The sequence below is a fragment of the Amblyraja radiata genome, chromosome 1 (assembly GCF_010909765.2).
Source record: "Amblyraja radiata isolate CabotCenter1 chromosome 1, sAmbRad1.1.pri, whole genome shotgun sequence".
Taxonomy (NCBI): Eukaryota; Metazoa; Chordata; class Chondrichthyes; order Rajiformes; family Rajidae; genus Amblyraja; species Amblyraja radiata.
In genome coordinates, this window is record NC_045956.1 from 55,222,234 (window position 1) to 55,237,131 (window position 14,898).

The window sequence follows — 14,898 nt, forward strand, 5'->3', positions numbered from 1 at the left end:
ATTTTAAATGTGCCTGACAATCTTTAACCCTAATCCTGGAAGTTGCTGCTCAGAATCCACTCTGCTTCACCGGATGCCTCTCCTGCGTGGAAAACCCTCGGGGCGGCACAGTGGCGTAGCGGTCGAGTTGCTGCCTTACAGCACCAGATATCTGGTTTTGATCCTGACTTTGGGCGCTATCTGTTTGGAGTTTGTACTGTATGTTGTCCTTGTGATCACGTGGGGTTTCCCTGGGTGCTCCTGTTTCCAAACATGTAGAGGTTTGTAGGTTAATTGGCTTTGGTAAAACTGTAAATTGTCCCCTGTGTGTAGGATAGTGCAAATTTACGGGGTGATCGCTGGTTGGTGCGGACTCGGTGAGCCAAAGGGCCTGTTGCCGTGCTGTTTCCATGCTGTATCTCTAAAGTAAAGTAAAATCTAAACTGGTCGGCCTATTCAGCTCTCTACATCTGTGAAAGGTAAGTTTGAACAGGCAGTAGACCTCCAGACCAGTAGGATATTCCAGTAACTCCAATTGATCGTAGATGAAGTTTGAAATAATAGTTCCATTAAATTTCTATTTTCATTTAAAAATATCCCCTCCCTTCATGTAACATTTATTTAACCAGGCTAGGTAGGTCTTTTCTTCACGCTAGGAAACATATTTCCTAGTCAGTGAAACTCATCAGCATTGAAGTAAGAGTATTCAAATATCTCATAATGTTAAATATGGAGTAACTCATCGGGTCAGGCAGCATCTCTTCAGAAAATGTATGGGTGACGTTTCGGGTCGAGACCCTTCTTCACAGCCTGGCCCAAAACGCCAACCATCTTTTTCTCCAGAGATGTTGCTGAGTTACTCCAGCACTTTGTGTCTATCTTTGGTATACACCAGAATCTGCATTTCTTTGTTTCTCAATCTTCTTAATGGTGTTATGTTGCAAAGTTAATTGCAGCATTTTTATTTGCAGTAAATGAATCTCCGAAATAAACTCTCCTTTAGATCATGATCACGTAAGTGATTTTATGTTCATCCTGGAATAATATGTTTTGAATCTGTTTGTGTCGTAGACCTACTCCAGCTGAACTGCTGAAAGATGACTTATTCAGCGAGGTTTCTGCCTTGTACACACCGTTCCGCAAACCTGATAGCCTATTTTCCTCCTCTCTGCGTTGTGCTGACCTGAGCATCCCTGATGATGTGGGAACATTCTGTAAAGGTAAGGAATCTTTGGAAATTGTATTCACACCATTTTTTTAATGATAACTAATGGGCCTGTCTTACTTATGCGATTTTTTAGGCAACTACAGGCGACTAGTTTGTCGCCACATGTTCGCCGGTGGTCGCCGTGAGTAGTCTCCTTAGTCGTGCAAAAGTCGTAGGGTCTTTCTGGTTGCCGCTAAATTTTCAACATGTTGAAAAATTTTCGGCAACAGTAGGTTTGACGCCAATGAGCGTAGCTTGACTTCTGTCAAGCTGTAGGTGCTGTTGTAGGTTGTCGCCAGGATGACGTAGGTTGTCACCGGTTTTTCGGCGACCTGCTACGACTATGACAGTCGCCGGCAGTTGCCTAAAAATCACCAAGTGGGACAGGCCCATAAGTTGGACGATATATACTGGGGTGTAACAAACAACATCTATAACAATTGTACGTCAGAAATTGTAAAATGTTATCAAGCCACTACCGGAAATGTTAATGCATGCTTCTACTGGTCCTACTCATTAAGGATCAGCAAAGGAATAATTAGCACAAGAACTCTCGTTCTCTGAGAACATATTATGAGGAATCAGCAACAATGTTTGGACACTTCTTTCCATTAACTTAAAACTATGGATAGTCTGCCTGTCACTCTTGTGGTGCCATTGCAGTTACCTTGATGAGGAGGAATTTCTTTAGTCAGAGGGTGCTGAATCTGGGGAATTCATCACCACAGACGGCTGCGGAGTCCAAATCATTGGGTCATTTTAAGGCAGAGATTGACAGATTCTTGATTAGTAAAGGTGATGGGTTTTGGGGAGAAGGCAAGAGAATGGGGTTGAGAGGGAAAGATAGATCAGCCATGATTGAATGGCAGATTAGACTTGATGGGCTGAATGGCCTAATTCTGCTCCAATAATATATGAACATATGAACCTTGTTAAATACAGGCGGCATGCCTTCCTGGATACTGGACCCAAATAAGGGCCACTCTGTCTTGACGAACATGCTTTACCAATGAACCATAAAATGCACTAAACCCATTGCAAGGATGTGTTTTCCCTAGAAACAAGGAACTACAGATGCTGGTTTACACAAAAGGACACCAAGTGCTGGAATAACTCAGCAGGTCAGGCAGCATCTCTAGAGATGGTGATGTTTCAGGTCTGAAAAAGGGTCCCTATCCAAAATGCGTGTTCTCCAGGGAAGCTGCCTGAACCTCTGAGTTATTCCAGCACTTTGTGTCCATTCTTATGAGTGTTTCCTATACTCCTTTTGGTGCATTTCTGTCAGTCAAAGTGATAAAAGCAGCACAACTGATCTTCCCTGAGCACCTCTAAATATGGATCACATTTTCAAGCCATGTCCTCTAATTTCCCATCCCAGATTAGATGGAGAAACTGCTAGTTTACTAAAAAAAAAGGCACCAAGTGCAGGAATAACTCAGTGAGTGATGCAGCATCTCTGGGGTCTGGATCTTTAGTCGACATTTTGGATGAGGACCCTCATTAAGACTGGAAAAAGGTTCTCAACCCAAAACACCACCTCTCCATGTTCTCCAGAGATGCTCCAACACTTTGTGTCCAGATTAGATAGAATTTGATTCTCAAGCCAAGTGCTGAGTATATATAACTAAAGACAGTCTGTAACACTACACACTTCTTTACATCATTGATATAGTGTAAAATGCTAGTTATTTCTCAAATAATAGATCTGTTTAATACTTTCTTGTGTATGATGGATTTATTGTCAATATAGAGTCATTGGAATAAGATCACATAATGTTAAAATGGTTCTGTAAATTGAGCAGCATCAGTGGAAAACAGGTCAGTGTATTAGGTTGTAACCTTTTGTCATGGTGATGTGTGCAAGAGGTGGTGCTTGATGTTAAAGCAAATAAATCCTGAGCACTATTTTAAGTTTTGCTTTTGTGGAATGATAATTTAGATGAGCCAAGCGTGTTATTGTCTGCCCCAGTAAGTGACCAGTCATTGATTAATACAGTAAATGATGGAATCTTACAGGACAAATGGAAGCCATTTGGACCAGCATGTTTGGATCATTTCTTTAAAAAATCAATGTGACCAGTTTGATTCCCCGATCTGTCCCCAAAGCTTGTGATTTCTTCCCTTGGAGTATTTATCTAATAACTACAATTTTAGGTGTATGACAATTGACAGAGTGTCAATGAGGAAATCGTACAAAATGGTCATACAAAAGTTTAAACACATACTGTCAATGTTTTTTTATTTTCCCATTTGCTTTTATTTATGAAGATGAAGAATATCTTTCGGAAAGATCTGTTGACGAAGTCTATTATCTATGGTGTTTGGCTGGAGGAGACTTGGAAAAGGAGCTCGCAAGCAACGGAATCATTCGTTCTAAGCCACCAATTTGCACCTTGTCAAAGTAAGTCAGCGGATTCCTCTTCATCACCAAGTTCCACTGGTAATGTGGGTGCAAATAACTGCAGATGCTGGAGTAACTCAGTGGGTCAGGCAGCATCTCTGGAGAATATGGATAGGTGATGTTTTGGGTCGGGAAACGTCAGGGTGTCAGAGATTATGGGGAGAAGGCAGGAAAATAAGGTTAGGAGGGAGAGATATATCAGCCATGATTGAATGGCGGAGTAGACTTGATGGGCTGATTGGCCTAATTCTACTCATCCCTTATGACCTTTCTTCAGCCTTCTTCAGCATTTGTGTCTTTTTTCCACTGCTTTGTTTGTCAGTGAAGTCCACTTTATTTTGTGGTAGAAACTGATTTGACCATCACAGTGATTATACCACATGGTTCTATATAATTTGGCCATCATGATTGTGTAGCTAGACACAAAATGCTGGAGTAACTCAGCGGGTTAGGCAGCATCTCTGGAGAAAAGGAATAGGTGACATTTCGGGTCAAGACGCTTCTTCAGACCGAGAGTCAGGGAAGAGGGAATAAATCCCCTGATTGTGTAGCTGCTCCTTGCCCTAGATATTGGAGTTGGCAAGATTATGGAAACCATACAGAGTATTTTCTTTGGTTTATTTTTAAAGTCAATTTAAAATAATAGCAGAAATTACCAAAGCAATGGATCATTTGGGATCCGAGGGAAAGTGAGTGGAGAGTTGATGAATCTGGTTGACGACCCTCATTAGTCGATGAGTGCAGTTTGATGATGAACTGATGATCACTGACTGAGTCTTTAATCAGATTTAAGAGGTATTCAAACAAAATCAAGCTAAGATAAAGAAAAGTAATTTTTTTACTAATGCATCCAGTGATTGTGAAAAAGAATGGAACATCATTGGTAAAGTATAGACAAACAGAACAGGCAATATACTGGCTGACGCAGTTCAGTGTACAGATTATGTTTAGAAAAATCTTGATTTACATGGATAGAAAGGTTCAAAGGGACTTAGGTAAATTGGACTTCTTGGTCGGCATGGACGAGTTGGGCTGAAGGCCTGTTCCCATATTTATATATTTTGTTTATATCACTACGAACATCTCTGTACAAATATAATGGAAAAGATATGTGTCCATTTGTACTGTTGGCTTCAACATAATATAATAATAATAATAATAATAATAATAATAATAATAATAATAATAATAATAATAATAATAATAATAATAATAATAATAATAATAATAATATCTTTTATTGTCATTGCACATCAGTGCAACGAGATTTGGTATGCAGCTTCCAACCGATGTAAAAAATAAATAAATAAATAAACTGTGCGACGTGACCATCTGAGGGAGACAGTCCAGCGGGGATGGGGGGCACTCAGCAGGGCCGGTTCAGAGCCGCTATAGCTCTGGGAATGAAGCTGTTTCTGAGTCTGGAGGTTCGGGCGTAGAAGGCCTTGTAACGTCTGCCGGAGGAAAGTAGTTCTGGCAACACACTTCTGGTAATGGGGGCATTCCTCGTTATACCACGTTAGAAACGTGGTATGTCAGCCGTTTAGCCTTTTACGATAGTGCTGTATTCTGTGAGATCACTGCTCGTTTACCTCCCTTTCATCCATATACCTTAATAGCTTTAGTATAATTCATTACCATAGCTGGCTAAGGCTAAGAAATTGCCAACAAATGAAAGTAATGCTAGGTGTTTCACGTTTAACTAGACAGTTTCAAATTATCAATTTAAAAGTATCATGGTAACAATTTGTAATGGAAAGATAAAAAACAAATTAGAATATTTAATCCCATCTTCCAAACAATTTTGAGTGTCTATGCAGCCATTGTAGCGATTTGCATATTCAAAGTAAAATATTGGGCAGAATCTTGCTGAGAAGTGCTGGCAGGCCTGTGGCAAATTGCTGGCATTAGTCGAAGACTTTTTGAATGTGTTGGTGGAGTTCATTGCTGAACTCGCATGGAGTTCGCTGCTGAACTCGCATGGAGTTCAGTGGAGGAACATGAACTCGATGACATTCTGTAGCACTTACACTGGGGAATCTGCTTAGGGATCCAATATCAGGATATATTTGGCTAAAAATCTGCAAGCATACTCATTTGAACATAACTTTTATATCCGCAAACAAATAAAGAATAGGTTACGTAGAACCAAGGAACTACAGATGCTGGTTTACAAAAAATGACACAAATTGCTGGAGTAACTCATTGGGTCAGGCAGCATCTCTGGAAAATAGATACTAGGTGATGTTTAGGGTCAGGACCCTTCTTCAGACTGATTGTGTGTGGGGGGGGGGGGGGGGGGGGGGGCGGGGATAGCTTAAAGAAAAAAGGGGCAAGACAATGCGTGGCAGGTGGTAGATGAATAGAGATGAGGGGTATTTTTTGATAGGCAGATGGTTGGACAAAGGTCAGGGATGAAAAGATATAAGGTGTGAGACAAAAGGATTGAAGAGTTGTGAATTATAAAGCTAGAGGAAAGACTGTAGGTGGAATTTGAGGGGGAGGGCAGAAATGGATGCGAGTCCAGGTGGGGCACAGTGAAGGGGTGGGAGGGGGGGGGGGTGGCTGTGGGAGAAGAAGGGAGAGAGGGAGGGTTTGTAGTTACTTAAAATAGGATAATTCATTGTTCATACCTTTGGGTTGTTAGCTACCAAGGCATAGGTCACCTTTGTTTAATTTATTTGTGTTTGAAGTTTTCAATTATTTAAATGCCTTTGGAAGTGGGGGTGCTGCACTGGCAGCGCCTGTCGGCAGCGTGTCCGTCTTTTTTCAACTTTTTTAAAATTATTTTAGTATGTTTAAAAGTGTGTTTTTAATGTTTCTTTGTGTGTTATGTGTGGGGGTGGTGTGGGGGGGGTAAGGGGGAAACCGTTTCGGCCGCCTCTTCCATGGAGAGGCGACTTTTTCAGGCCGCCTCCCCCGTGGCCTAACAGCATTGATCGGCGCCGACTTTCCCGGAGCTTCAGCGGCGGGCACAGCGTGGACTTTCGGCGCGGAGCGGGTGAGACCTCGCTGGAGGGGAGCACTCCGTTACGCTGGCCCGCGGCAGCCGGCAGCCTGAAGCCGCGCGCGGTCTGCAGAACTCCAGCTGGTGCGGCGTCTACAGCCCGGGATCTCACGTTGGGGACCCGGGTGGAAGAAGCTTCCACCGCCGGACCGCGGCTGTCTTCTACCGCGGGCGTGGTATGGACTTAACATCACCCCAGGAGGGGAGCTTCGACCGCCGGCCCTGCAGACTGCGGTGCTTCCGGCTGCGGCACGGCAGGTACTTTAAAACTTTGACCGCCGGCCTGCGGCCTACACCAGCCTGAAGCCGCGGTCTCTGGTTGGGAAGAGCCGATCCTGGACTCACCTTGACTTTGACTTTGTCCCTTACCATCTGGACGCCCGCAGCAACGGCTGTGGAGGGTGGAGGTACCGACCACGGGGGAAAATGGAGGAGGACTGGCCAAGCTCTGTGCCTTCCACCACAGTGATGAATGCTGTGGTGGATGTTTGTGTAAAATTTTAATGCGGTTGTGTTCTTTATTATTGTACCGCTGCTGGCAACCCAAATACCACCGACCTTGGTTGTGTGGCAATAAAATTATTTCTATTCTATAAGTGTCTAAGCTTTATAGCTGTCTCCATAATTTAGATTTTAATTAATTTTAATAGATTTTCAGAGGTGATGAGGGTTTTTCTGACTTGAGATCTGTGATCTGGGATGTTCTGCGAGAATCAGTGCTGGGACCTCATTGTTTATAATATGTGTAAATGATTTGGATAGACTTGTATGTGCTCCGATTAGTAAGTTTGCAGACAACACAATATTCGGAGAGTTGTGGATAGTGAGGAAGCTTGTCAAAGAACACCACTATGTAGGAAATTTGGGCAGATAGTATTTAATTTGGACAAATGTGAGGTGTTGCATTCAGGGAGTGTTGCATTCGGGGCTGGGGCGACATTCACGCCGGCGGCCCAACATCGGGGTTGTGGCGGCGTTGTCGCAGGCCAGTGGACGACATTGTCGGGAGCTCGCAGGTCACAGGTTGGTGACCTGTTTTTCCGGAGCTCCCGCAACAACAGCTTTGTCCGCTAGACTGGAGGGCGGCAGCTTCGGCAGCTTCGACCACCCCGGGCCGCGGAGTTTGAACCGGTCCGTTCGCGGAACTCGGATTCAGCCGCGGAACTGACTTACTTACCATCACCCCGCGGGGTCACAACATCGGAAGCCTGGATCGCCTCAGCGCAGAGGGAGAACAAGGAGGGAAGAGACAAAGACTTTAAGACTTTTGCCTTCCATCACAGTGAGGAGGTTGTCAAGTCAAGTTTATTCGTCACATACACATACAAGATGTGCAGTGAAATAAAAAGTGGCAATGCTTGCGGACTTTGTGCAAAAAGACAAACAAACAAACAACCAAACAAACTACAAACAGAATGGAAAAAAACAGCAATTTTTAAAAAAGCAGTAGAGTGGTCCAGCAAAGTTAGTCCCTGGTGAGATAGGAGTTTACAGTCCTAATGGCCTCTGGGAAGAAACTCCTTCTCAACCTCTCCGTTCTCACAGCATGGCAACGGAGGCGTTTGCCTGAACGTAGCAGCTGGAACAGTCCGTTGCAGGGGGGAAGGGGTCTCCCATGATCTTATTGGCTCTGGAGTTGCACCTCCTGATGTATAGTTCCTGTAGAGGGGCGAGTGAAGTTCCCATAGTGCGTTCGGCCGAACGCACTACTCTCTGCAGAGCCTTCTTGTCCTGGGCAGAGCAATTCCCAAACCAGATTGTAATATTTCCGGACAAGATGCTTTCCACAGCCGCTGAGTAGAAGCACTGGTGGATCCTCGGAGACACTCTGAATTTCCTCAATTGCCTGAGGTGGTAAAGGCGCTGCCTTGCCATACTCACGAGTGCTGCGGTGTGCAATGTCCATGTCATATCCTCAGAGATGTGGACTCCCAGGTATTTGAAACAGCTCACCCTATCCACAGTATCCCCATTTATCCTCAATGGTGTGTACGTCCTCGGATGATGTGCCCTCCTAAAGTGCCCGGTGAACTCACTGTGGTGGATGTTAAATTTGTGTTTATTGTGTGTTTGTGTTATTTTATTATATGTATGACTGCAAGGCACGAAATTTCGTTCAGACCGGAAGGTCTGAATGACAATAAAGGATACTTTACTTTACTTACTTTACTTTTACAAATGTAAAAGGAAAGTACACAGTAAATGGCAGGACTCTAAGGAACATTGGTGTGTAGAGAGATCTTGGAATACATGTTCATAGCTTTAAAAAGTGGAAACGCAAGTGGATAGGATGGTGAAGAAGGTGTATAGCATTCTTACCCTTATCAGTCAGTGTCTTGACTGAAGGCTGAAGAAGGGTCCCAATCCAAAACGTCACCCATCCTTTTTCTCCAGAGATGCTGCCTGAGCAGCTGAGTTGCTCTAGTACTTACTTAATGTCTATCTTCAATAAAGGTAAATCGTATTGCAGCTGTATAAAACTTAGGTGAGGCCACATTTGAAGTTTGTGTGCACTTCTGGTCAGCATATCATGTGGAGCTCTGGAGAGAGTGCAGAAGAGCTTCACCAGGATGTTACAGACGAGCTTCACCAAGGATGTTTCAGTGTATCAGCTAAAGGAGAGGTTGGACAATAGGACAATAAATTCTAGAGGTTTGAGGTGAAAAGGGAAAGTTTAAATGAGATGTTCATGGGAATCTTTTCTGAGAGTGGCAGGTTCCTGCAGTACGTTGCCGGGGGGGGGGGGGGGGGGGGGGGGGGGATAGATGGAAGCAGATGCAGGGGCAACATGTAACAGGCATTTAGACAGACCCATGAACAGGCAGGAAAAGTGGGATATAGACTACATGCAGGCTGATGGGATTAGTTAGGTTGGCATCATGGTCGGTGAAAAACATGGTAGACTGGTGCATGTTCATGTGCTGTACTGCTCTATGTTTAAGAAGGCTCTGTTAACTTAGTAACTTCCACAGATAGATAAGCAAAGGGTAGTGACTTTGCTGTTTGTCAAAACCTTGCTCCAAAGTTTCATATGCTAGACTTTTCCTGACATAGTTTCTTGATCTGATTTTGATGGACTTTTTTGGCCTATACAGGACAATGGGTATTCCAGGTAGCAGGTTCCATTTCACCTAATCGGGGGCAGGATTTCCTGGCCCACTCTTTCATTCTGCATGCTGAAGGTCAAGGGAATCTGCTTCAGTAGTTCAGCCACGCTCCTCAGATGAAACTATATAACTAAATTATTTTACTGAGAAAGAAACGATTGCAAATACTGGCTTGCATATTGTTGACTATAAAGCGTGTTGCTGTTCTCTCTTGCAAAACTGTACATTTACAATGAGCTAATTTGAATTCAGTCTAAACGTTTGGAGATTATTCCTCTGTGTGCACTTGCATTCTCTCCTGAGGAAGTAAACGTGGCTTCACGTGGAACAATTAAAATTAGCCCTGACTCAAAGTGCAAACAATAGGTATGGTTCTCAGCAAATTCACACCCCTAGATTTGGCTGAGACTACTCAGCCATTAATCTTTTCAACTATATTCTGAACATTTTCTTAGATATTTGATACCTTATAAAATCCTGCAGGAAACGTTTGGATACCTCAACACGGCAAATTATCCAAATGATCAAAATATAGAATTTTTTTTAAACAAAGGTCTTAAAAATATTTTGAAGGCGTTTTTTAAAGTTTTACTTTTCATATTTAACACGGTGTTACCTGTGCAACTCAACTCCATTTACACACATTCAGACCAGATGCAAAATAATTTGCCAAGTTCCCTCTCTAGACTATGGGCAACGAGTGTAAGTTTCTGTACCTTTCTTGAATTCCTGATAAGTTCAACATGGGTGCACATTTTGTAAGATATATTATATTGTTGATGGCAACCTTGTGATGTAACGTTTGGAACACATATGCGTGGAAATCATGAAACTGTTGTCAGTTTCATGCAGTAGATATGTTGAATAATAGTAGTATGTGCTATGCCATGCTTTTGAAATTATAATAACTATTGGGAGCATATTGTACTAACCTGATCTCGGAGAACAAACCCATCTTGTAATGTGCAATGTACTTATTATTATAGCCCTATTGAGAGTGTACCAGTAAATCAATCCCATTCCCCAGTAGTGTTCACTCCACCATTGACTCCATCTACACGTTATGCTGCCTCAGAATTATAATCAAAGACTTGTCCCACTCCAGTTATTCTATCTTCACACTAATCTCGTTCGATACCGAAGATACCAAAACTTGAAAGCGCATGGCGCCAGACTCAGGAACAACTTCTTCCCCTCTATTATCGGTCGTCTGAATGGTCTTTTCATAAGCTAGGGTACTGTATGATTCCCCTCTACCCCATTGGACTTGTCTATGGAACTGATGCACTACAATGCTGAGAACTATATTCTGCACTCTGTATCTTCCCCTTTGTTCTATTGCACTTGAGTTTGACATAATATATCCGAACTGTTTGGATAGCATGCAAAACAAAACTTTTCACTGTACCTCAGTACACATAACAATAATAAACGTAAATCTAAAACCTAAAACGTTTGTTTCTTTTGCCTATTCCACCTCTTACAAGGCAATTTGCAGCACGCCTCGAAGATGTCGAAGAAAATTGGAGAATCTGGAGGAAACCCTGGCCATCACACATAAATACTACAAAGAGATCGCCCAAAGTCAATATTAAACTTAACACTATGCCACCCATTATGTAGCATAAGCCATTTGTTAAATAACAAACAAACCACCCTCAGACACCTTTGCTTTATACTGTAGGTGTTGCACTATCATGCTCTGGATTACTACCAGTGCCACGTGCTAGTCAGAGTAGAAATACGTGGCTTGAAAAATGGTGCAAGGGGGAGGAATTCAAATTTCTAGGGCATTGGACCCAGTTCTGGGGGAGGTGGGACCAGTACAAACAGGACGGTCTGCACCTGGGCTGGAATGGAACCAATGTCCTTGGGGGAGTGTTTGCTAGTGCTGTCGGGGAGGATTTAAACTAATGTGGCAGGGGGATGGGAGCATGAGCAGAGAGACAGAGGGGTGTAGACAGAGATGAGAAAAACATTTTTCACACAGAGAGTGGTGAATCTGTGGAATTCTCTGCCACAGAAGGTAGTTGAGGCCAGTTCATTGGCTATATTTAAGAGGGAGTTAGATGTGGCCCTTGGGGCTAAAGGGATCAGGGGGTATGGAGAGAAGGCAGGTACAGGATATTGAGTTGGATGATCAGCCATGATCATATTGAATGGCGGTGTAGGCTCGAAGGGCCAAATGGCCTACTCCTATACCTATTTTCTATGTTTCTATGTTAGAAGTGACTACAGTCTAACAAGGTATGTGAACCTGTATCTGCCAGATTGCCAGTAGATTTTTCTGCAACACATTTGTTTAGAGCCATTTTGCTTATGCACTAATAAATAACAAATCAAATTCTCCTTATGTTCCAAGTTTTATCTTAGAAGATGGAGAAAGTTTTGGACAAGTAAGAGATAGAAGCTTCCTGCTGGATGACACAACATTGACGCTGTCATTATGCCAACTCAAGAATGTAAGTGATAAAATTAATCACTCGTTATGTCTGTTTGTCAATAATAGATATTAAAATATTGTATTACAGTAAATCCTAATCATCTATCGTAACTGAATGCCTCAAACTACACTTAAATTAATGGCATTTTAATAGGTAAAACTCTTGTTTACTGCTGATCTTCTAAATTTTGTAGAAATATTCAGTGGACAGAAATGTTGGTCTGTTACCACAGTAAACAGGGCATTGCCTGAAGCTAATTTACCCAGAGCAAAGAATGCAATCTTAGTACTACAATACACAATCCCTCGTACTAAATGTCCCAGTCTGTCTATCAAGTTCATTTTATGAAATTTTATGAATTTTTTGAAGACGTGTCTCCACCCGAAATGTCACCTGTTCCTTTTCTTCAGAGATGCTGCCAACCCCGCTTAGTTACTCCAGTGTTTGGTGTCTATCCTCTAAGTTAACTTTATGGTAATTTTAATTTTCATATCATAACTTTATTTCTTCTATCTTAGAAATCTCAGTCCACCATCTCTATTGCTGTGCTCTCTCTCTCTCCTTGCCTACCAACCATGCTACTATGCTTTCATTTTGGAAATCAGGAACTGCAGATGCCAGATTACAAAAAGAGGAATAACTCGGCGGGCCAGGAAGCATCTCTGGCGAACAAGAATAGGCGGCGTTTCGGGTAGCAACTCGTCTTCAGACACTGTAGTGGGGGGGGGGGGAAGAAAGCTGAACGAGAGGAGGGGTAGGAGAAAGCCTGCCAAGTAATAGGTGTACATGGGTGGGGGGGGGGGGGGGGTTGATAGGCAGATGGTTGATAAGCAGATGGTTGGCAAAAGCCAGCGATGAAAAGACAGACGGTGTGAGACAAAAGGATAAAAGAGTTACAAATTGTGAAGCTACTGTAGGTGGGTGGGGGAGGGGAGAAATAGGGACACTATAACAATGGGAGACCTAGTGATTGGAGCATTCTTCTTATAAAATTATGAAATTAAATAGTTATAGTCCAATTGATTTTCTGTGTTGTATTTTTGCACCACCTTGTAGCAAAGTAAGATTAAGTTGAGAATTAGTGTGCTTCCCATCCCCAATCCAGTTCACTTTCAGATTATTCACTTAGTCTTGGCTATGGGTCATTTTCAGTCTGCAGAAAGGTCCCGAACTGAAACTTCACCAATCCTTTTTCTCTAGAGGTGCTGCCTGACCCGCAGAGTTACTCCAGCATTTTGTATCTATCTTTGGCTAACGATAGAAACATAGAAAATAGGTGCAGGAATAGGCCAATGGCCAATAGGCAGGAATAGGCCAATCGGCCCTTGGAGCCAGCTTGGAGCCAGCTTGGAGCCATTCAATATGGTCATGGCTGATCATCCAAAATCAGTACCCCGTTCCGGCTTTTTCTTCATATCCCTTGATTCCAGCAGCCCTAAGAGCTAAATCCAACTCTCTCTTGAAAATCATCCAGTGAATTGGCCTCCACTGCCTTCTGTGGCAGAGAATTTCGACAGATTCACAATTCTCTGGGTGAAAACGTTTTTCCTCATCTCAGTCCTAAGTGGCCTACCTCTTATTCTTAAACTGTGACCCCTGGTTCTGGACTCCCCCTCCATGGGGAATATTTTTCCTGCATCTGGACTGTACAATCCAGAGTCTGTGGAATTCTCTGCCTCAGAGGCCGGTTCTCTGGAAACTTTCAAGAGAGAGCTTTCAAGAGAGGGCTCCTAAAGATAGCGGTCAGGGGAAATGGGGAGAAGGAAGGAACGGGGTACTGATTAGGGATGATCAGCCATGGTCACATTGAATGGCGGTGCTGGCTCGAAGGGCCGAATGGCTTACTCATGCACCTAAAATTATAAATAAATAAATAAATAAATAAATAGATAAATAAAGTCCTCTAAGAGTTTTATATGTTTCTATAAGATATCCTCTCATCCTTCTAGATTCCAGCAAATACAAGCCCAGTCGATCCATTCTTTCATTATACGTCAGTACCACCATCCCAGGAATTAACCTGGTGCACTCCCTCAATAGCAACAATGTCCTTCTTCAAATTCTGAGACCAAAATTGCACACAATACTCCAGATGTGATCTCACCAGGGCCCTTTACAACTGCAGTAGGATCTCCTTGTTCCTAAACTCAAATCCTCTCGCAATGAAGGCAAACATGTCTGAAGAAGGGTCTCAACCTGAAACGTCACCCATTCCTTCTGTCCCACTGAGTTACTCCAGCATTTTGTGTCTACATGCCATTAACTTTCTTCACTGCCTGTTGTACCTGCATGCTTACTTTCAGTGTCTGATATACAAGCACATCCGTGTCTCGTTGCACCTCCCCTTCTCCTAACCTGACACCATTCAGATAATGATCTGCCTTCCTGTTCTTGCCGCCAAAGTGGATAACCTCACATTTATCAACATTATACTGCATCTGCCATGCTTCTGCCCACTCACCCATCCTATCTAAGTCACCTTGCAGCCTCATATCATCCTCCTCGCAGCTCACACTGCCACCCAGCTTTGTATCATCCGCAAACCAGTTCTCTATGTATGTCAATACCCTACCCCCAACACCATGTGCCCTAATTTTGCACACTACTCTCTTGTGTGGGACCTTGTCAAAGGCTTTTTGAAAGTCCTGATACCCCACATCTACTGACTCTCCCTTAGCCATTCTACTTGTCACATCGTCAAAAAATTCCAAAAGATTAGTCAAGCATGACTTCCCCTTCATAAATCCATGCTG

The 14,898-nt window shown here is 43.0% G+C and overlaps 1 protein-coding gene across 1 annotated transcript in view; it reads left to right on the forward strand.

The window, feature by feature from the left end:
• The window catches only part of tbck (TBC1 domain containing kinase), a 264,109-nt gene that overhangs the window by 83,035 nt on the left and 166,176 nt on the right, over positions 1–14,898 (forward strand). The window contains exons 10-12 of the mRNA XM_033022118.1: positions 1,051–1,199; positions 3,455–3,587; positions 12,064–12,163. Coding sequence (XP_032878009.1) covers positions 1,051–1,199; positions 3,455–3,587; positions 12,064–12,163 — 382 coding nt within the window. The remainder of the gene's footprint in view (positions 1–1,050; positions 1,200–3,454; positions 3,588–12,063; positions 12,164–14,898) is intronic.